This window comes from Osmerus eperlanus, chromosome 7, assembly GCF_963692335.1.
Source record: "Osmerus eperlanus chromosome 7, fOsmEpe2.1, whole genome shotgun sequence".
Classification (NCBI taxonomy): Eukaryota; Metazoa; Chordata; class Actinopteri; order Osmeriformes; family Osmeridae; genus Osmerus; species Osmerus eperlanus.
The window spans coordinates 20311354-20331285 of NC_085024.1; the positions used below are offsets into that span (position 1 = coordinate 20311354).

General features: G+C 48.6%; 3 protein-coding genes across 3 annotated transcripts in view; 1 reads left to right on the forward strand and 2 right to left on the reverse strand.

Moving 5' to 3' along the window:
• Window positions 1-224: 224 nt before the first annotated feature.
• Window positions 225-5259, reverse strand: tubb5 (tubulin, beta 5). The gene is made up of 5 exons (XM_062465716.1): window positions 5118-5259; window positions 2237-2345; window positions 1627-1737; window positions 1276-1520; window positions 225-1165 (listed from the first exon to the last, which is right to left on the reverse strand). Exons 1-5 carry the CDS (start codon window positions 5172-5174, stop codon window positions 353-355), a joined length of 1335 nt encoding a protein of 444 aa, XP_062321700.1. The 5' UTR covers window positions 5175-5259; the 3' UTR covers window positions 225-352.
• Window positions 5260-5773: 514 nt separating this feature from the next.
• On the forward strand, window positions 5774-13655 carry flot1b (flotillin 1b). Its single transcript, XM_062465717.1, has 14 exons — window positions 5774-5905; window positions 6761-6822; window positions 7380-7455; window positions 7838-7928; window positions 8059-8202; window positions 9172-9291; window positions 9413-9508; window positions 9741-9893; window positions 10193-10374; window positions 10520-10565; window positions 11338-11475; window positions 11867-12028; window positions 12163-12388; window positions 12451-13655. The coding sequence occupies exons 2-13, from the start codon at window positions 6780-6782 to the stop codon at window positions 12169-12171; spliced, it is 1260 nt and encodes a 419-aa protein (XP_062321701.1). The 5' UTR covers window positions 5774-5905; window positions 6761-6779; the 3' UTR covers window positions 12172-12388; window positions 12451-13655.
• Window positions 12814-19932, reverse strand: part of ddr1 (discoidin domain receptor tyrosine kinase 1) — a 33287-nt gene continuing 26168 nt past the window's right edge. Inside the window, 9 exon segments of the mRNA XM_062466227.1 lie at window positions 12814-15811; window positions 16495-16575; window positions 16577-16609; window positions 16611-16646; window positions 17027-17282; window positions 18404-18604; window positions 18887-19014; window positions 19457-19735; window positions 19737-19747. Coding sequence (XP_062322211.1) covers window positions 15671-15811; window positions 16495-16575; window positions 16577-16609; window positions 16611-16646; window positions 17027-17282; window positions 18404-18604; window positions 18887-19014; window positions 19457-19735; window positions 19737-19747 — 1166 coding nt within the window. The 3' untranslated portion in view covers window positions 12814-15670.

Below are 19932 nucleotides of genomic sequence, written 5' to 3' on the forward strand. Positions count from 1 at the left end.
TTGGGCTAGTAATCAGAAGGTTGCCGGTTTGATTCTCGGATGTGCCAAATGACGTTGTGTCCTTGGGCAAGGCACTTCACCCTGCTTGCCTCAGGGGAAATGTCCCTGTACTTACTGTAAGTCGCTCTGGATAAGAGTGTCTGCTAAATGACTAAATGTAAATATAGAGGGGTAGTTCACAGTAATTCAAAATAAATGGTTAGAAAGACAATACTTTAATTTGGGAAATTGATTTATTTGCAGTCACAAAAGTGTCTAGTGTATTCAAATTTATCTTATTCAATTATAGAAACGCTCAACATTTTTTTGGGACCCAAAAGGTTGCTTTTCCACATTAATCTTCACATTAATCTCAAGCATCATCTTCGGCTTCCTCGTCGAACTCGCCTTCCTCCTCCGCGGTGGCGTCTTGGTACTGCTGGTACTCTGACACCAGGTCGTTCATGTTGCTCTCAGCCTCCGTGAACTCCATCTCATCCATGCCCTCGCCCGTGTACCAGTGCAGGAAGGCCTTGCGGCGGAACATGGCTGTGAACTGCTCGGAGATGCGCTTGAACAGCTCCTGGATGGCCGTGCTGTTGCCGATGAAGGTGACGGCCATCTTGAGGCCTCGGGGAGGGATGTCGCACACTGCGGTCTTGACGTTGTTGGGGATCCACTCCACGAAGTAGCTGCTGTTCTTGTTCTGGACGTTCAGCATCTGCTCGTCCACCTCCTTCATGGACATGCGGCCGCGGAACACGGCGGCCACGGTGAGGTAGCGGCCGTGGCGAGGGTCGCAGGCGGCCATCATGTTCTTGGCGTCGAACACCTGCTGGGTGAGCTCGGGCACAGTGAGGGCACGGTACTGCTGGCTCCCCCTGCTGGTGAGGGGCGCGAAGCCGGGCATGAAGAAGTGCAGGCGGGGGAAGGGCACCATGTTGACGGCTAGCTTGCGGAGGTCGGCGTTGAGCTGGCCGGGGAAACGAAGGCAGGTTGTGACTCCGCTCATGGTGGCGGACACCAGGTGGTTGAGGTCTCCGTAAGTGGGCGTCGTGAGTTTGAGAGTGCGGAAGCAGATGTCGTAGAGCGCCTCGTTGTCGATGCAGTAGGTCTCGTCCGTGTTCTCCACCAGCTGGTGGACGGACAGCGTGGCGTTGTAGGGCTCCACCACCGTGTCTGACACCTGGGGAACAAGAGAGAGGACGTCATTAAGAAGTCTTAAAAGTTAGATGTGACAGCAATGGAATGTCGTTGAAAGGCAGCGGAAATAACCGAAGGTCTGGTGAGGAGTACCTTGGGAGAGGGCACCACACTGAAGGTGTTCATGATGCGGTCGGGGTACTCCTCGCGGATTTTACTGATGAGCAGGGTGCCCATGCCTGACCCCGTGCCCCCACCCAGGGAGTGTGTCAGCTGGAACCCCTGAAGGCAGTCGCAGCTCTCAGCCTCTTTCCTCACCACGTCCAGGACCGAGTCCACCAGCTCTGCTCCTTCCGTGTAGTGGCCCTTGGCCCAGTTGTTACCTGCTCCACTCTGGCCTGGAGGAACAAATGGGTGTCGCTTGAGTTTGATGAGAAAGCCTAGGTTGTAAATGTTGTGAAATTATATGGGTTTTTTTCATCAGGTGGTCACTTGTTTACATACCAAACACAAAGTTGTCAGGTCGGAAGATCTGTCCGAAGGGTCCCGACCTCACAGAGTCCATAGTGCCAGGCTCCAGGTCCACCAGGATGGCCCTGGGCACATATTTACCACCTACATGAGACAGAGAGAGACAGAGAGAGAGAGAGAGAGAGAGAGAGAGAGAGAGAGAGAGAGAGACAGAGAGAGAGAGAGAGAGAGAGAGAAAGAGATGAGAGAGAGAGATTGTGATTCAGAGAGAGAGAGAGAGATTGTGATTCAGAGAGAGAGAGAGAGAGAGAGAGAGAGAGAGAGAGAGAGAGAGAGAGAGAGAGAGAGAGAGAGAGAGAGAAAATCTCACGTAAGTGAATGTACAGTATCAATTGTACTTTGAATTGTAAAGCATTATGTACTTCTAGAAGAGTCAGGTGGCTGAGCGGTTAGGGAATCGGGCTAGTAATCAGAAGGTTGCCGGTTTGATTCTTTGCGGTGCCAAATGATGTTGTGTCCTTGGGCCAGCCACTTCACCCTACTTGCCTCGGGGGAATGTCCCTGTACTTACTGTCAGTCGCTCTGGATAGAGCGTCTGCTAAATGACTAAATGTAAATGTAGAACTCGGAAGTGCGTCCTTACCAGTCGCCTCATTGTAGTAGACACTGATTCTGTCCAGCTGGAGGTCGCTGTCTCCATGGTAGGTGCCTGTGGGGTCGATGCCGTGCTCGTCACTGATGACCTCCCAAAACTGAAGGGAAGAATCACAGGGAACCTTCAGTTAGTTTCCGGGAACACATCCATCTGTATAAACCTTCAGGGTCAGATGGTGAACACCACCCTTTATGGTCGCTTATTCCTTGACCAACAGGTCAATTATCTACTTGACTCAACATTATGCAACCATGATATTACCATATTCAGAGGCTATGTTGGCGCAATAGATAGTGCCTTTGAGGCAGATGAGGCACTAGGCTAGGAGACGGACAAAGCACAGAGGACCATTATAAATGGTTCCCCGGGGCAAATCATAAAATGAACTTAATAGTTAACAGTCACACTGATCTGAAAAACCTTGATCTTCTCAGGATCAGTATTCATGTCTGCTGCATTACTGTAGGACCATGCTGGAGGGTTTAAATGGTAAAGCCTGTTAGTGTGTGGTGTGTGAGTGTGTGTGTGTGCCGTGCGCATAAGACAGTCATTGACTGTGTGTGAGGGCAGTTGTGTACAGTGTATGCAGTTTGCCCGGGTGTCTGTGTGGTTGTGCGAGCGGTCCAGACTGTTACAGACATTGTTTGTGTTAGTGTCTGTGTTGATTTTCAGTGAACAGCAGCATTAAAGGAGGATTTAAAGTAATCTGATCAAGCTGCCTGTATTTCAGCTCAGCGGTTAAGAGAGATTTGGGTCTTCTAAACGACATGGACTCAATCTCACGCTGCTTTAGCAAAACCATCTAAGACAAAAGTCAGAGAGAAAGAGAGAGAGGGGCACAAAGGAAGGAGAGGACGAGAGAGGAGAGAGAGAGAGAGAGAGGGGCACAAAGGGAAGGAGAGGACGAGAGAGAGAGAGAGAGGGGCACAAAGGGAAGGAGAGGACGAGAGAGAGAGAGAGAGAGAGAGGAGAGAGAGAGAGAGAGAGAGAGAGAGAGAGAGAGAGAGAGAGTTTGAGAGAGAGAGATAGAGAGATAGAGAGAGAGAGAGAGAGAGAGAGAGAGAGAGAGAGAGAGAGAGAGAGAGAGAGAGAGAGAGAGAGAGAGAGAGAGAGAGAGAGAGAGAGAGAGAGAGAGAGAGAGAGAGAGAGAGAGAGAGAGAGAGAGAGAGAGAGAGAGAGAGAGAGATCCTTGTGGAACACTGAGAAAGACCGGGGGACATGGGAAGAGGTAGACAGCTTGCAGAGTCTAAGTCAACATAACTGTATTGAAAGAATGAGGACAGTAAGCAGGAAAGCCATGCCACACCCTGACCCTAATTCACCACCCTGCGAGCCATCAGCAGGCCTGTCAATCAGATCTGGTGGCCTTCTAACCCAATAACCCCTCCCAGAGAACTGCTGGGAGTCGGACGCACTTCTGTTTGTCAGTCCATCCCATGAGGTGGTCTAGAAAGGAGGACACGATGTCCTTCCTATCCAGACTGGGAAAAAACCTAGAGACCTAGATCTTCATTACAGTGATATTTCTACTGGGAATTGTACTGAAATGTATGACAAACGCAACTATTTTCCATGGGTTGATAGTCCACAGCTGGACGATGGATTATGTATTATTGAGACAGACATTACATGGCACCCGTCTCTTCCAGATATTTCTCCATGGGAATTAAGTCCATCTGCAACTCGGTGACTTCACCGTCTGTGGATGAGCTGTTTCCACAATCTCTCACCCAACCCCCATCCCTGATTTGGTTTGGAGAGGAAAGACATTGATTAGGAGGGGACAAACCAGGCTACACTTCAGCATCAGCAGTATCAGAGAAGGGCTGAGCCACTGTAATGATGAGGTTTTCTATCAGATAAAGGGCCCTTATGGATGTGTAATGACCATGATGTTTGTACGCCCCTGCCGTATGTCTTTGATTGCTCTTACTGGATCATATGTTGACTATAGATCATTAGATGATCTGATTTGATATAGTGACGTAGGAAATGGACCAGGATGATCGTGTCAACCACTGTATGACAGATTAGGAAGGGTTTTTTGCATCAAATCAATGTCAATAGATAATTCAAATTGAGAGTCTTCCCAAACAAATGAAGACGTTCACTGTTTGCCTCTTTATTAAAAAAAAGAAAGAAATTCTTTCATGGTCAATTATCCACGCCCCACCGGTCTCAATGTAGCTACCCCATCTCTCCTCTCTGAAAGAACAATTGTTCTGCATCTGCAGCCTCTGGGATTATTCGAAACGATAACCCACTGATTTCTTTTGAAAAATGTATACATTTACATTCTCGGGAACAGGAGTCTGTAAATGAGTTGTCGACTATTATCGTCATGTGTCTTTCAAGTGAAGTAGTGGGGTTTAATAAATCTCGCCTCGGACACGTTGACGGGCGGTGACCAGTGAAGAAAATGATGATTTCAGACAATCATGCTGCGGGCAGACTTGACTGCAATCGGCTTATTCCAGTTGCAGACACGCCCGGTGATGAGAAGAAAAGTCTAGCCAAATAAAAACCCTTTACGCCATCTGGTCCTAAATGCACACGTGTAATTACAACCCCACTACACGCCGAATGAATGGGTTCGTATCGTTTATTAAATTAATAATATTCACCACACGACCCATAAGAGGTGATAGGCTCCATTATTGTAAAGTAAGACAGTTTATGACTTGTATTTTATAGGCAACCTCAAAATAAAAGTGAGAAAACAAATGCTCTGAGCGACATGGGTGACAAATCTCTTGTTCTAATGCAAAGTGTCCTAATGTAGAACTTGTATTTCGAGCTATAGATAATGTATTTGCAGGCTATTACAACCACTATAATTATTACTCATCATTGAGAAAAAGCATCTCACCTTTGCACCAATTTGGTTTCCGCACTGGCCGGCCTGGATGTGCACAATTTCCCTCATTCTGACTTTAAAACTTTTGAGACAAGGACAAGAGCCAGACCACTTTCCAAGTAGGAAGACCTAAGCACAAACTACTGTGATGGGGACAATGTATTTATATCTCTGGACCAAGTCCAGACCGAGGCTGGGGCTGTAGCCTGGGCGTGGCCAAATACTGCCGAAGCTGATGATTGGTTTAAAAAGTAGACTTGGAGTAAAGGGGAGAATCCACAAGGGACCAGGGAGTGCCCGGCGACAAGAAGGACATCAGTAATGAAATAGAAAATACCACTCTACAACTTTGATTTATTCATATATACTTTTATATACTTTTGCACTACAAATGGTTGCCACTATGTGTATCTCCCTGTATTTCTCTGTCGGATACACACACACACACACACACACACACAGATACACAGAAAAGGAAAGGAAGATTCAGAGAGACGCAGTTTAAATGATTATGTATAGAGCTATATGTCTGTGGTCTGTCCAGAAGAACGCATAATAACCTTCCTTGACCCCAACACACAGCTGTCAAAGCTCCACTTCGCATATAAAGTTGCGATTCACATATAGACCACTAGATGGCCCCAGACAATGTTTTTGATTGAATGGGCGTGGTTATGCCAGAGCTCTCTGTAAAAACAGACATATTTGCAATTCCTTACTGGAGGGTTGCTATACTTTGAAGTTGCTAAGGTCTGCGACAGCGACGGAAGAAGCCATTTAACCTTTTCGGACTAAAGATTGTGAGTATATATGCGTTTGTTTGTATTTTTATGTTGGCTGAGTGTTGTGGTAATAATCGTCCAATTTTAGAATTCTAGACGTTAATGTAAACATTGGATTTTTCCGTCGTGTTGCAAGCTACGGTTGCTAGCTAGCCTAGTGCTACTGTAGGCTAACAGTTGTAGTCTAGCGTATATGAATATCTGTTGCTAGTACCACTCTACTAGTACTACCTTGCTAGAATATTAATGGTTAATCAACTTCATTTCACGTATTAAGTGTAGTCTGGCTGGTTGGAAATCAACTTTAAGATAGCTGCCAGTATTGTATGTAAACCTTCCCCTAACTCGTAACTCTGCCCAGTTCCATTCCTACAGTACCCGGAGGAACTATCGCAGAGTAGTGGGTTTTCAGAATGGACTAGCTAGCAAGATTCAAACCGCAGCCTTTTCTCAGTTCCCTAGCTAATACACCGAACTGGATATTCAGCGGTTAACTAGCTATCGAAGGACCTAGTTTTAAAATTGATGGAGTGCCTTATTTAGAGTTGAGCAGACAGTGTTATTGGCTTCGGTGATTGACGTAGACATCTGACAGTTAAAGGCCCGCTCTAGTACCAGACCGGCACCAAGTGACAAATACACTTTCTAGAGTGGTGACATCACTTCACAATTCTGACCATTTAACCATATTGCTATATCTCATTTTATTCCAAGAATGTAAGAATTCTTTTAACATTAAGAAGACTTCTAGGGAAGAACGTATTTATCACATACTATTTGTCATGGATTGCTCTCTATCACAACTAGGTCAACAGTTGAATAAGTTACATATTACAAGAGATATATGAACCGTTAACATGGCTTAATTCACAGCCCCCAAACCTCAACCAAGATGTTCTACACTTGTGGTCCCAATGAAGCCATGGTTGTGTCTGGTAAGCCATCATTTGATACCCCTGACCACACACACACACACACACACCACTTAATAGTGAGAGATACTGTAGGGTTAGAATCTGACAATGCCAGGAAGTTTGCAATACAGGGTTGCTCTTAAGTTGAGCAATAAGCCCAATACTGTTCACATTCCATTCATCACTGGAAGGTATGGTTATAGCAGATAGCTAGCAAGACAGTTAAACGTCATGTGACGTAGGATACTTTATTTCCTAATGTCATGTGGTGGGATTGCACAATTCTGTTGCCAGGACAACCAGGAAGCCGTAGTCCAATCAGTAGGACCAAGTGGAGATTGTATTGCTTTTAACATTCACATGTCACAACAGTGGACAGTAAGATTCTAGTATTGTGTTGACTATTGTGTTGACTAAATCTATAAATAAAAAGTAGAATTGGAATCTGGCCAAAGTTTACTCCTGTTTCACCGAATGTTTTGCATTAGTTCGTAAACTACTATCTGTAGTTTGGAATGTGAGATGAGATGAATAAATCAAGTGCCTTCTGACCTTGTTTTTTCTTCCGTCCTTCCAAGGCTTTGGTCGCTCTCCTCCTCTGATGATTGCTGGAGGCAGAGTGTTTGTCCTCCCATGCATCCAGAAGATCCAACGGTGTGCACCTCTTCTCCTTTACATTTACATTTATTCATTTAGCAGACGCTCTTATCCAGAGCGACTTACAGTAAGTACAGGGACATTCCCCCCGAGGCAAGTAGGGTGAAGTGCCTTGCCCAAGGACACAACGTCATTTGACACAGCCGGGAATCGAACCAACAACCTTCAGATTACTAGCCCGATTCCCTAACCACTCAGCCCCCTGACTCCCACCTTTAGTTGACATTGACATAGTTGACATGTCTCCTTCCCTCAGCCTGTGCCTGATGTCTGTCTTTGAGTTTAAGGCAAATGTAAAAATTGTAACTTGAAACACCCTTCATCATCACCCCCACCTTCTCTCTCTCTCTCATCCTCTCCTTCTCTGTCTCTGTCTCAGGATCACTCTGAACACCCTGACTCTGAATGTGAAGAGTGAAAAGGTGTACACCCGCCATGGAGTTCCCATATCTGTCACTGGCATAGCTCAGGTACAGCCTAACCCTCACACGCTTCTCTATTTACCTGTTGGAGACGAGCAGTACAGTAGGCTACCTAGCCTAGCAAATGATGTACCTTTTAATAGAAACAGTGAGTTAGATTTTGAAACTTCTTCCCTAGGTGAAGATCCAGGGTCAGAACAAGCAGATGCTGGCCACAGCCTGTCAGATGTTCATGGGGAAGTCGGAACACGAGGTGTCCCAGATCGCCCTGGAGACGCTGGAGGGTCACCAGAGGGCCATCATCGCCCACCTGTCTGTAGAGGTGGGTGAACTGACACACACACACACACACACACACACACTGTAAACAAGTCTAGCAGTCTAACTACCAAAACAAAACACTGTCCTTGCCTTTTGAAAAACAAACCATCTTGTTCCCCTAGCTCTAGGACAGAGCTTGTTGTCTGGTTAGGGTCCCTAACTTAAGGGCGTTTCATTACTACATGCTTGGCTGTTTTGCCCATAAACCCACAGCGCTCCGTCTCAGAAAAGAAGCGCTTACAAGCAATAACCTGTCTGGCTTTTCAGAAGACAAACCGGTTCTGTTACCCCTCCTCTTCCGACGAGATTATGCTGAGCCTGGCGTGTTGTGTGCAAAACTAGGGAAGAAGTCATCCCCATTGTCGAGCACTGATCTGTTAGTAATGTGAAGTTTGCGAAGGATTCGTTTAAATTTAACCGCGTAATTTACTAACCTTGCAGTCACCATTTATTTCTTAATAGGCTGAGTCATTTGTTTGACCGATGGCTGTTGCTAAGTGCTCAGTATTAATGTCCTCCACTCACTTGCTGCATGTCTGAGGTAATGATTCCCCTCTCAGTGTTGTTAGACAGCACATAGGCTGGCTAGTCTGTTTGCACCCATGGAAATGGATAGTGAAGCAGATGTTTAAGAATACAGGCAAACACATTTGAATTAGAACAATGAAATGTTCCACACCACAAAATCTCAAAGTTCTGTGGGTCATTGTTTTCACTGAAAGAGTTGGGACTTGTAATCTTTCCTGTGTTCTAAGTGGGTGGCGAATGCTTTGCCGGGCGCTGGTGAGTGCTCTGACTACAGCTGTATCTCTGTGGCTCTGACCCCTGTGCTGACCCCTGTGCTGACTACAGCTGTATCTCTGTGGCTCTGACCCCTGTGCTGACTACAGCTGTATCTCTGTGGCTCTGACCCCTGTGCTGACTACAGCTGTATCTCTGTGGCTCTGACCCCTGTGTGGCTCCCCTGCAGGAGATCTACCAGGACCGCAAGAAGTTCTCTGAGCAGGTCTTCAAGGTGGCGTCGTCCGACCTGGTCAACATGGGCATCGGTGTGGTCAGCTACACGCTCAAGGATGTTCACGATGACCAGGTAACCCCACACCACACCTCCCCCAGCACACGCCTACATTACCATCCACACCCTTTTTTTAACCTCTTCTTTTTGTTTTCTTTCTTTTTTTTCCCCTCTCCACCTCCCTCCCTCCCTTCAGGGATACCTGATCTCCCTGGGCAAGGCCAGGACTGCGCAGGTGCAGAAGGATGCCAGGATCGGAGAGGCCCAGTACAAAAGGGACGCAGTCATCAGGGTAAATGGGATCAAAAACAGCCGTTTGAGTTAGGTGTTATCAGCTCATCGCTTATTATTTTTATTTTTTAAATCGCACTTAATTTCTCTCTCTCTCCCTGTCTCTGTCCTTCTTGCCGTTCTTTTCCTATCCTCCTCCCCCTCCTCTTCTTCATATCCTCCTCTTCCTATCGTCCTCCCCTCCTCCTCTTCCTATCCTCCTCCCCCTCCCCTCCTCCTCCTTGCGGGTGTAGGAGGCCCACGCCATGCAGGAGAAAGTGTCCGCCCAGTATGTGAACGAGATCCAGATGGCCAAGGCCCAGAGAGACTACGAGCTGAAGAAGGCCACGTACGACTATGAGGTCAACACCAAGAAGGCAGAGTCCGAGATGGCCTACCAGCTCCAGGTACCCAGCCCTCTCACCTGGGGCTGGCCTGTTCCATACAGCTAGTTTACAGAATAAGCCGGACTCATGTCAATTACGTTCCCTGACATAAGCCTGGCTTATTCGTCCTAACTTGCTTTAATGGAACAAGCCCCCTGGTTGTTTCTGTCGTAGTTAAACGTGAAGATTTGCTTTTGAAGCACCCCAGATAAAACATTTTTGCTGGAAAACAATACAAAGTTTGTGTGTGGGTGGTTTTAAAGTTGGTTGGGCCTGAACTCCTCTTCCTCCCCCCCCCCCCCCCCCCCCCCCCCCCCCAGGTGGCCAAGACCAAGCAGCACATCGAGGAGGAGACCATGCAGGTGAAGGTGGTGGAGCGCAGCCAGCAGATCCTGCTGCAGGAGCAGGAGATCCTGAGGAAGGAGATGGAGCTGGAGGCCCAGGTCAAGAAGCCCGCGGAGGCCGAGAAATACCGCCTGGAGAGGCTGGCCGAGGCCTACAGGTGAGAAGCTGTAGGATGCGGGCGGGGAGGGGGGCGGGAGGGAGGGGGGGGCTTGTTGGAACCTCTTGTCTCTGTACCCGGGGGAAGCTGCCAGAATGAGCTGAAAGCTGGTTTGGTTTTCTCCCTGTTCTCTCCGCCCCTCTAGGCTGCAGCTCATCATGGAGGCTGAGGCAGAGGCAGAGTCCATCAGGGTGAGGAGGAGCCCACTTCTGCAGTGTCTCTCTGTCTACTGCTCTCTCTCTCGCTCGCTCTCTCTGTCTACTGCTCTCTCTCTCGCTCGCTCTCTCTGTCTACTGCTCTCTCTCTCGCTCGCTCTCTCTGTCTACTGCTCTCGCTCGCTCGCTCTCTCTCTCTGTCTACTGCTCTCTCTCTCGCTCGCTCTCTCTGTCTACTGCTCTCTCTCTCGCTCGCTCTCTCTGTCTACTGCTCTCTCTCTCGCTCGCTCTCTCTGTCTACTGCTCTCTCTCTCGCTCGCTCTCTCTGTCTACTGCTCTCGCTCGCTCGCTCTCTCTCTCTGTCTACTGCTCTCTCTCTCGCTCGCTCTCTCTGTCTACTGCTCTCGCTCGCTCGCATCGCTCTCTCTGTCTACTGCTCTCGCTCGCTCGCTCTCTCTCTCTGTCTACTGCTCTCTCCATCTCTTGCCTCACCCTTGGTATCAGTCTCATCCTCGAGGAGCTGATATCCATGCATGCCTACTGACTTCCCCACTGACAGCCTGTCAAACCCACCCTCTTATCTCTCTCTCTCTGCCCCACTCTCTCTCTCTCTCTCTCTGCCCCACTCTCTCTCTCTCTCTCTCTCTCTCTCTCTCTCTCTCTCTCTCTCTCTCTCTCTCTCTCTCTCTCGCTCCATCGCCCTCTCTCTCTCCCCCCTCTCTCTGTCTTTCTCTTTCCAGTAAAGCTAATGTATGTCCAGCCCATGCTGTAGCTGTAGTCTAAAGTGCGTCTGCCTGCGCCTCCTCAGATGAAGGGCGAGGCCGAGGCGTTCGCTGTGGAGGCCAAGGGCCGGGCCGAGGCTGAGCAGATGGCCAAGAAGGCGGAGGCCTTCAAGCAGTACAAGGAGGGCGCCATGGTGGACCTGCTGCTGGAGAAGCTGCCTTTGGTCAGTCTGAACACTGGACACCTCTATGGAACTGACCACAGAGGATGCCCTCATACATTCGTTGCTATTGATTGGTTGATTTCAGACCCATGGCTCTCACTCTTCGGGGTACTTACATTTAGTCATTAAGCAGATGCTCTTATCCAGAGCGACTTACAGTAAGTACAGGGACATTCTCCCCGAGGAAAGTAGGGTGAAGTGCCTTTCCCAAGGACACAACGTAATTTTGCATGGCCGGGAATCGAACCGGCAACCTTCTGATTAATAGCCCGAACCGCTCAGCCATCTGACCCCCATGCTTACCATGCGGTGTAAAGCCATGAAATGAAAGCGATGACTTGGTAGATGAGCGGTTGTGCGTCCGTCCACTGACAGCCCTCCTGTCCTCTAGATGGCTGAGGAGATTAGCAAGCCACTCTCCATGGCCCAGAAGATCACCATGATTTCCAGCGGCGATTCCGAGGTGGGCGTGGCCAAACTGACTGGAGAGGTGCTGGACATCATGACCAGACTTCCTGCAGCCATACAGAAACTCACTGGAGTCAACATCTCGGTAGGTGGAGGAGGAGGGGGAGGAGGGGGAGGAGGGGGAGGAGGGGAAGGAGGGGAAGGGAAGGAGGAGGGGGAGAGTGTTTTTGCACTACTCAATTGCAATACTGTACTAACCCTTCACCCTTGTTGTTTTAGGTGAATTGAGTCCCTGACGTGCAGATAAATACCTGGAATGGTTTATCTGGAGGTCTATATCGCCCCCCCAGAACATATTACCACTATAACTCCCAAGTCTGTGTGTTTGTTTGTCTGTATCTCTTCTGCACTCTAAGATGACCTCCTCCACTGGGGTGCTGAGCCTGAATCTCTCTAGAACTCTGTAATCTGAAACTGCCATAAAAGCAAAAGGGCGTAAAATGAGGTAAATGTCGAACGTCCCCTGAAGGGGGGCATGTTGTCACATGTCCACATCTACAGGACCAGGGGTGGCTTGACTAAAGAAAGCCAATAAAACTAGCGGGTAAGACTCTAGCCTACTAATCTTTCGTACCCAAATTTTAGTATGCCGTTTTTATGACTGACTTTTTTCAGCTGTTTTCTAATCAAAAGACTGGAGTCTTTCAACAAAGCTGTTACAGTTTTTACGTTTAGATTTTCGCATGGATACATCATGAAGTTGGATTTCCATCTCAGTACCTTTTCGTTGTTGATTGGAGGCAGTAGAAATGTGTAACGTACGGCGGTCACTACTATGATCTGACTGAATTACTTTTTTATTATGATAAAATGAAGACATTTCCTTATTTTATATCTCTTAATCGGGCATATCGAAGTTCTTTTAACACATAGCAGGAATGTTATATTTGTTGTGTTAGCTTTGCTAATCGCATGCTCTTTGGGAAGACAAAATAAGTAGTCAGAACTAACCTCCCAACTTGCTCTTCGTTGGCGTTTCTTATAAGTAACCTGTATGAAAGACGTGCACAGAATGCTTTGCATGTCTTTACCGCAGTCCTGTACTGTGAGAGGAGATTTTGGAGTTACGAGTTGAGTTTCTTGTCAAGTGAAAGATGGTGAAGGATGTGGCGATGGTAACATTCTGGGGGTTTTCCTGCTCAGAAGTCTGTGTGGTTGTCATCGACTGTGCAGTACAGTGAGCCCTGACCTTAAGGTTTCCTGCAACTCAGATACTTATTTGAAATGTTCCATGTTTAGTTTTTTTCTTCCCGTGTGTATCTCCAGTTGACATGCACACCAGCACTAGGACTATTGCTATATTGATAGGTTGGTTGCGTTTTGCCAGTTACTTTTTGTAATGTGTTTGGGTTGGGGTAGGATTATATCAACATGCTGCTATGGTCAGTTCGGTTTTAGTTCATATACCTCTCTTCAAGAATCTACATAACTACTCTTGGTTGTCTGTGCATCATGTTACTTCAAAGTGCCTGAATATTTTAAAAGGCTTCTGTTGCCCAACTGACATCAGAAGATAGATGTGCTTATTATAGTGTCGATAATCGAGCCTTAAGAATTCTGACAATTTTCCCCCGTTTGTCTAGGCTACTGTCAGACTAAGATCACCATTCGTGTACCCTATACAGTGGCCAAAACAATGCTTGCCTAACATTTGTGAGACTGTACCATAGTTATATACACACATTAAACAATCTCAGATTTTTGTAATTGAACTCAATCTTGTTTTGTTTATTCCTTTACAAAGTTCTGGTTTAATTGTTAGAGGACGACTGTAAATAGTATTCTCATATTGTACATTAAACTGGGATATCTTACCTGCTTTATTTGAAAAGATTAATTTTATTAAAACATCTACAAAAATAGACAGCATGATGAATGACAATGGCATCAAGGTAGCAAGCTTTCTACAAGGAAACAAAAGACCCCAAAAATAGCAAAGAATTTCCATATATTAGTGAACAAAATCAGAATTCCGTTCTTAAAATATGTACACGCCGTTAGGTTCTGCTTCAAAGACAAAAAGGACAAAATCACTGACGTCAAGGAGTGTCTAAGTACATACAGTATATAAAAAAAATATGGGTTTAGTCCAACTACAGTGTATCAAAAATGATCAATCAAATGGCACGTACTGCATTCACATGACATGGCCGTTCACTCTCATTCAATCAGTAAACAGGGATTACTTAATAATTAAACTGGACAAGCATACAGTTCTGTACAATCAGTAAGGTAGAGGGCCTACCCTGGTCAGCTTATAGGCCTATATGTGATAATACAGAGTTAACTAAACGGCTATGCATACTGCATTTAATGCGCTCTGTGCTCCCAGCATTTGATGCTCCTGGTTCTCTTTCAGACAACGCTTCTGACACGGCGACGCACGCTTGCATCGCATTTCATTGCAAAACTAACAGGGAAGAAAGCCAAATGCAATGCTTCTTCTTCTATGGTTTGTGCCTTTCAGGAGTTGCCTGGGAGTTCTGCGTTGGTGAGCTGTGGGCACCGATGGACCAGGATACATGTTTTTAAAGTGCAGCTGGTTTGTGAAAATGGGACTTGTATCACTGTGTCTGGGGCTGGTCAAAGCCAAACAAGGTCGGTGGTTGTAACTGGTGAATAAGTTTGCGAGCGCTCGCATGTGGGTACTGTACATACAGCCTCTTTCGAGTCTCATTTCCTGTTTGAAATCTCACTTCCTGTGCCCGTGTGCCCTCTGCTGACTGAGTGACACCTGACTGGTGCGACAGCGCGAGGCTCCTCTTCGATACAGGAAGTGTGGCGTGGCGTGGAACAACACGGTCCGACAACCGGATTGGCTGTCGGTCCTGCAGTGTCTGCCCGTCACCAGACGCCCGCGGTCACAACGCTGTGACTGTGACCGCGGGCGTGAATGTGCTGGGGGGGGGGGGTCGTTTACCCCAATTGTCTTTTTAGAAATTCTGTGTAGTTCAACGTGGTGTTTCCCCCACGTCTGACCCAGCTCGGGTGGGACCAGGGTGGGACGCAGAAATGTACCGTGTTCACAGAGCCATGGCTGCAGTATACATCCTGTACCGTGTTCACAGAGCCATGGCTGCAGTATACATCCTGTACCGTGTTCACAGAGCCATGGCTGCAGTATACATCCTGTACGTCAACCTTTGCCAGTACACCCCCAGGTTGTATACTTCACCATTGAAAATACCGCAAAACTACAGCAGTGCTATACAATGTGTCACGCACCAACACGGACTAAACACGGATCTGCTGTTCTACGATAATCACGTTCTGAGGAACTCTTCCTATCTTTTCTTTGATTCGGCTTCACCTACGTCATCGGGCGTGCGTTACGAAGGTTCAATGTGAGTCATTAAAGCCACTCTATGTCATTAACTTGGAGAAACAACAGTTCATTAAGCAGGATGCAGTTAACCCACCACCAGCCATTGTTTTACATTCATGATGAGATGCAGGGGTGGTACTATGGTCTACAGTACTCTGGGTTAGCGGGGCTACAGGTGTGTGTGGGGGGGGGGGGGGTGACTGAAAACCGAACCTGCGGTTTCTCAGCCCCGTCCACCCAGGGAAACAGGAAATGTACAAGCGACCGTCTAATCTCTTCACCTCCATAATCAGCCTTTCCTCTACTGCTAAAAAGGTAGGGACGAGATCAGCAGAGGGTCCCCCCTCATCCTTGTTCTTCATCTCCCGGCCTCTCTCTCTCGTTCCCCCTCTCCCTCGCCGTCTACACCATGTTCATGGCGTCCTCTGTGAGGAAGGAGTGGATGTTGGCGAAGGAGGGGCGCAGCTTGCAGTCCCTGTTCCAGCAGCTCAGCATCAGCTCATACAGACCCTGGGGACACACGGCTGGCCTGCTCAGGTACACCTGGGGGAGGGGAGAGGGGGGCGGGTGGGAGAGGGGAGAGGAGGGCGGGGAGAGGGGGAGGGGATAGGAGGGGGGAGGGGAGAGGAGGGGGGAGGTTGGGAGGGGGGGGAGGGGGAAAGGAAAGAAAATCAACCTTTCAAAACTTGTTTTCCCCACACGACATGACACCAACTGACCAGTAGGCCCCTGAGGACCAGGGTTGAAGACCACTGACAAACAGTATGTGTATACAATATTGGGATCAAATGTGCAATGACGTTTCTTTCAACCATTCAAACAATTTATTTTTTTCCTCAACCTTTTTAACACGACAGCAAGAAAAAAACGTTTTCAACCTTTCCAAAGTTTTAGTGAAAAACTTTCAACCAATTAGTTTTGTCATCAAGTTAGTTTGGAACAAAAACTTTTTAACGAAAACTTTCGAAAGGTTGAACATTTTTCCCCAAACTTTTTTTTTTTCCCCTATAAAAGTGTGTACTTTTGCCATCTCCCATCACTGCTGAATGTGATGAAATGTCATAATGAGTGGTTGTGTGTGTGTGTACCTGTCTGCCGTGGTCTCTGAAGAACTCTCCTGCATTGTGTGTGTGTGTACCTGTCTGTCATGGTCTCTGAAGAACTCCTGCATTGTGTGTGCCTGTCTGTGTGTGTGTGTGTGTGTGTGTGTGTGTGTGTGTGTGTACCTGTCTGTCCTGGTCTCTGAAGAACTCTCCTGCGTTGTCGATGACCTGCTCGTCGGTCAGGCTGGAGTACGGCTGCTCCTGACCACACACTCAGCATCTCCCACAGGGTCACCCCCGAACGCCCACACATCACTGGCCGTGGTGAACTTACCCTGGAACACACACACACCAGCATGATTGTGATGCTCACAAAAATGTCTGCAAAATGATATTTTTTTTAAAACATTAGAAACACGGCAATCAAAACGTTTTTTTCCCCCCAAATGTCCATGGTTTTGCTGCCCTGCCCTGCCTCCCCCTCCCTTCTCCCCCTCCCCTCCCCGCTCCCCCTCTTCTCCCCCTCCCCTCCCCCTCCCCCTCCCCTCCTCTCCCCTCTCCCCACCCTCTCCTGCCCTCCTCTCCACCCCTCTCCTATCATCCCCCCTCCCCTCCTCTCCCCTCTCCCCACCCTCTCCTGCCCTCCTCTCCACCCTCCCCTCTCCACCCCTCTCCTATCATCCCCCCTCCCCTCCTCTCCCCCCCCCCCCCTCACCATCAGGATACACTCCCAGGCCATCCAGCGGATGGGCAGCACGGCTCGTCCCTGGATGCGGTAATAGTCCCCTGCGTACAGGTTCCTGCTCATCCCGAAGTCGGCTATCTTGATTGGCCGCTCCCCGCCGCTCTCGCCTCGCTCGCCCCCCACCAGGCAGTTGCGCGTGGCCAAGTCGCGGTGGACGAAGTTCAGGGACGACAGGAACTTCATCCCCGACGCTATCTGGCTGGCCATGGAGATGAGGGCTGGGTAGCTGGGAGAGGATGAAGAGGGTTACAGAGGAAGAATACACATACATGGCAGACCCACTGTAAAGGGTTACAAAAATAAGTATTAAAAAAAAAGTCTTTTTTACTTAAGGTAGCAGCCCACCTGCATTCTCTTTCACAAAGTGCTGTACAGTAGTTACAAATATAAAGTGTGAGTGTGTGTGTGTGTTTTACCTGATGGTGGGGGTGTTGTGAGTGTGTGTGTGTGTGTGTTTTACCTGATGGTGGGGTGTTGTGTGTGTGTGTGTTTACCTGATGGTGGGGGTGTTGTGTGTGTGTGTGTGTGTGTTTTACCTGATGGTGGGGGTGTTGTGTGTGTGTGTGTGTGTGTGTGTGTGTGTGTTTTACCTGATGGTGGGGGTGTTGTGTGTGTGTGTGTGTGTGTGTTTTACCTGATGGTGGGGGTGTTGTGTGTGTGTGTGTGTGTTTTACCTGATGGTGGGGGTGTTGTGTGTGTGTGTGTGTGTGTTTTACCTGATGGTGGGGGAGTTGTGTGTGTGTGTGTGTGTGTTTTACCTGATGGTGGGGGTGTTGTGTGTGTGTGTGTGTGTGTGTGTGTGTGTGTTTTACCTGATGGTGGGGGTGTTGTGTGTGTGTGTGTGTGTGTGTGTGTGTGTTTTACCTGATGGTGGGGGAGTTGTGTGTGTGTGTGTGTGTGTGTGTGTGTTTTACCTGATGGTGGGGGAGTTGTGTGTGTGTGTGTGTGTGTGTGTGTGTGTGTGTGTGTGTTTTACCTGATGGTGGGGGTGTTGTGTGTGTGTGTGTGTGTGTGTTTTACCTGATGGTGGGGGTGTTGTGTGTGTGTGTGTGTGTGTGTGTGTGTTTTACCTGATGGTGGGGGTGTTGTGTGTCGTGTGTGTGTGTGTTTTACCTGATGGTGGGGGTGTTGTGTGTGTGTGTGTGTGTGTGTGTTTTACCTGATGGTGGGGGTGTTGTGTGTGTGTGTGTGTGTGTGTGTGTTTTACCTGATGGTGGGGGTGTTGTGTGTGTGTGTGTGTGTGTTTTACCTGATGGTGGGGGTGTTGTGTGTGTGTGTGTGTGTGTGTGTGTTTTACCTGATGGTGGGGGTGTTGTGTGTGTGTGTGTGTGTGTGTGTGTGTTTTACCTGATGGTGGGGGTGTTGTGTGTGGGCCCAGACTTGTCCAGCAGGACTCTGTGGCAGAGGTACTGGTTGAGGTCTCCACTCTCCATGTACTCCGTCGTCACCATGCAGAGAGGGTCACTGCTCACACACACGCCCAGCAGCCGGATGATGTTGGGGTCCTTCAGGCGAGACAGGATCTTCACCTCCTTCAGAAAATCGTTCCTGAGAGGGAGGGAGGGAGAGGGAGGGAGGGAGGGAGAGAGAGAGGGAGGAAGGGAGAGAGAGAGGGAGGAGGGAGGGAGGGAGGGAAGGAGAGAGGAAGGAGAGAGGGAGGGAGGGAGAGGGAGGGAGGGAGGGAAGGAGAGAGGGAAGGAGGGAGGGAGGGGTGAAAAAGAAAATGGGAACTTGAGTGGATGATTCATCGAAAAGAAGGGAAGTTGGGTTAGTATCCCCTGAGTGGAGGAGGGGGTTGAGAGGGCAGGCAGGTGGAACGTGAAGGCAGACCTGGCGTTCTTGGAGGCGTCAGGACGCAGGATCTTCACTGCCACCAGCAGGGGGCGCCCTTTCCTCACGTTGAAGGGAAACTCCAGGTTGGGCAGGTCCTGAGGGCTCTCGATCTCACACAGGTGCACCTGAAACAGGAAACACACTGTTCATGTGTTTTCACCACCTCCACTTGGACACACACACACACTGTCTTTGAATAATTTGATTAATCACCCTTTATCTCTACAGTTTCATATTCATAGGCAATTACGCTACAATTTTTATGTATGAAATTTAGAGAATAAATAAAGCTCTAGGCAACGATTTAGATGCATGTCTGGCAGAGAGTATTTAAATATGAATAACTTGAATATGAAAGAATATTCAAGGACCCTTTTCCAATCTCCCAAACTACCAAGGCATTATTTAATACTTTTTACATTTGCAAACCTAAATAGCTTTAATAGCAACCTTGGCACGCTCCCTCCCTCACCCAAATCCTTGTCCCCCTCCCCCCATATCTCTTCAAACTGGCCCTCTCCCCACATCCTCCCCCAGGACTCCCCCCTCCCTCCTCCTCCCCCTCACCTCTCCAAACTGGCCCTCCCCCAGTTTCTCCTTGAAGACCAGACACTGGCGTGGCAGCTCCGGCAGGGGGGCGGAGTCGGCGCCGGGGCTGGGCGTGGTCAGGGCGGGCACGGCGTACGTGTTGTTGCCGCTGACGCCCTGCAAGCTCACGATGTCGGCCTCGGCGTAGTGGGGCACGCTGGGGGGCAGCGGGGGGGACACGGAGGGGTAGGGAGGGGCGCCAGGGTAAGGGGGAGGCTCCTCCTGGGTGAGGGGGAAGCCCTTCTCCAGATCCCTGTCCCAGGCCGCAGGCTGCTGGGGGGGGGGGAGGAGGGGTCAGTGGGAGGTAGGATAGTGTCCTAAGATCCCCTGGTTTACTTTAGCTTGTGGAGGGAGTGTTTGTTTTTTGAGTTTTGGAGACATCTTGTTATTGTTTAATTTTCAGACACGGCATTCGTCAGATGATTGACGTGAAAGGAGGTGGGTGAATCGGTGAG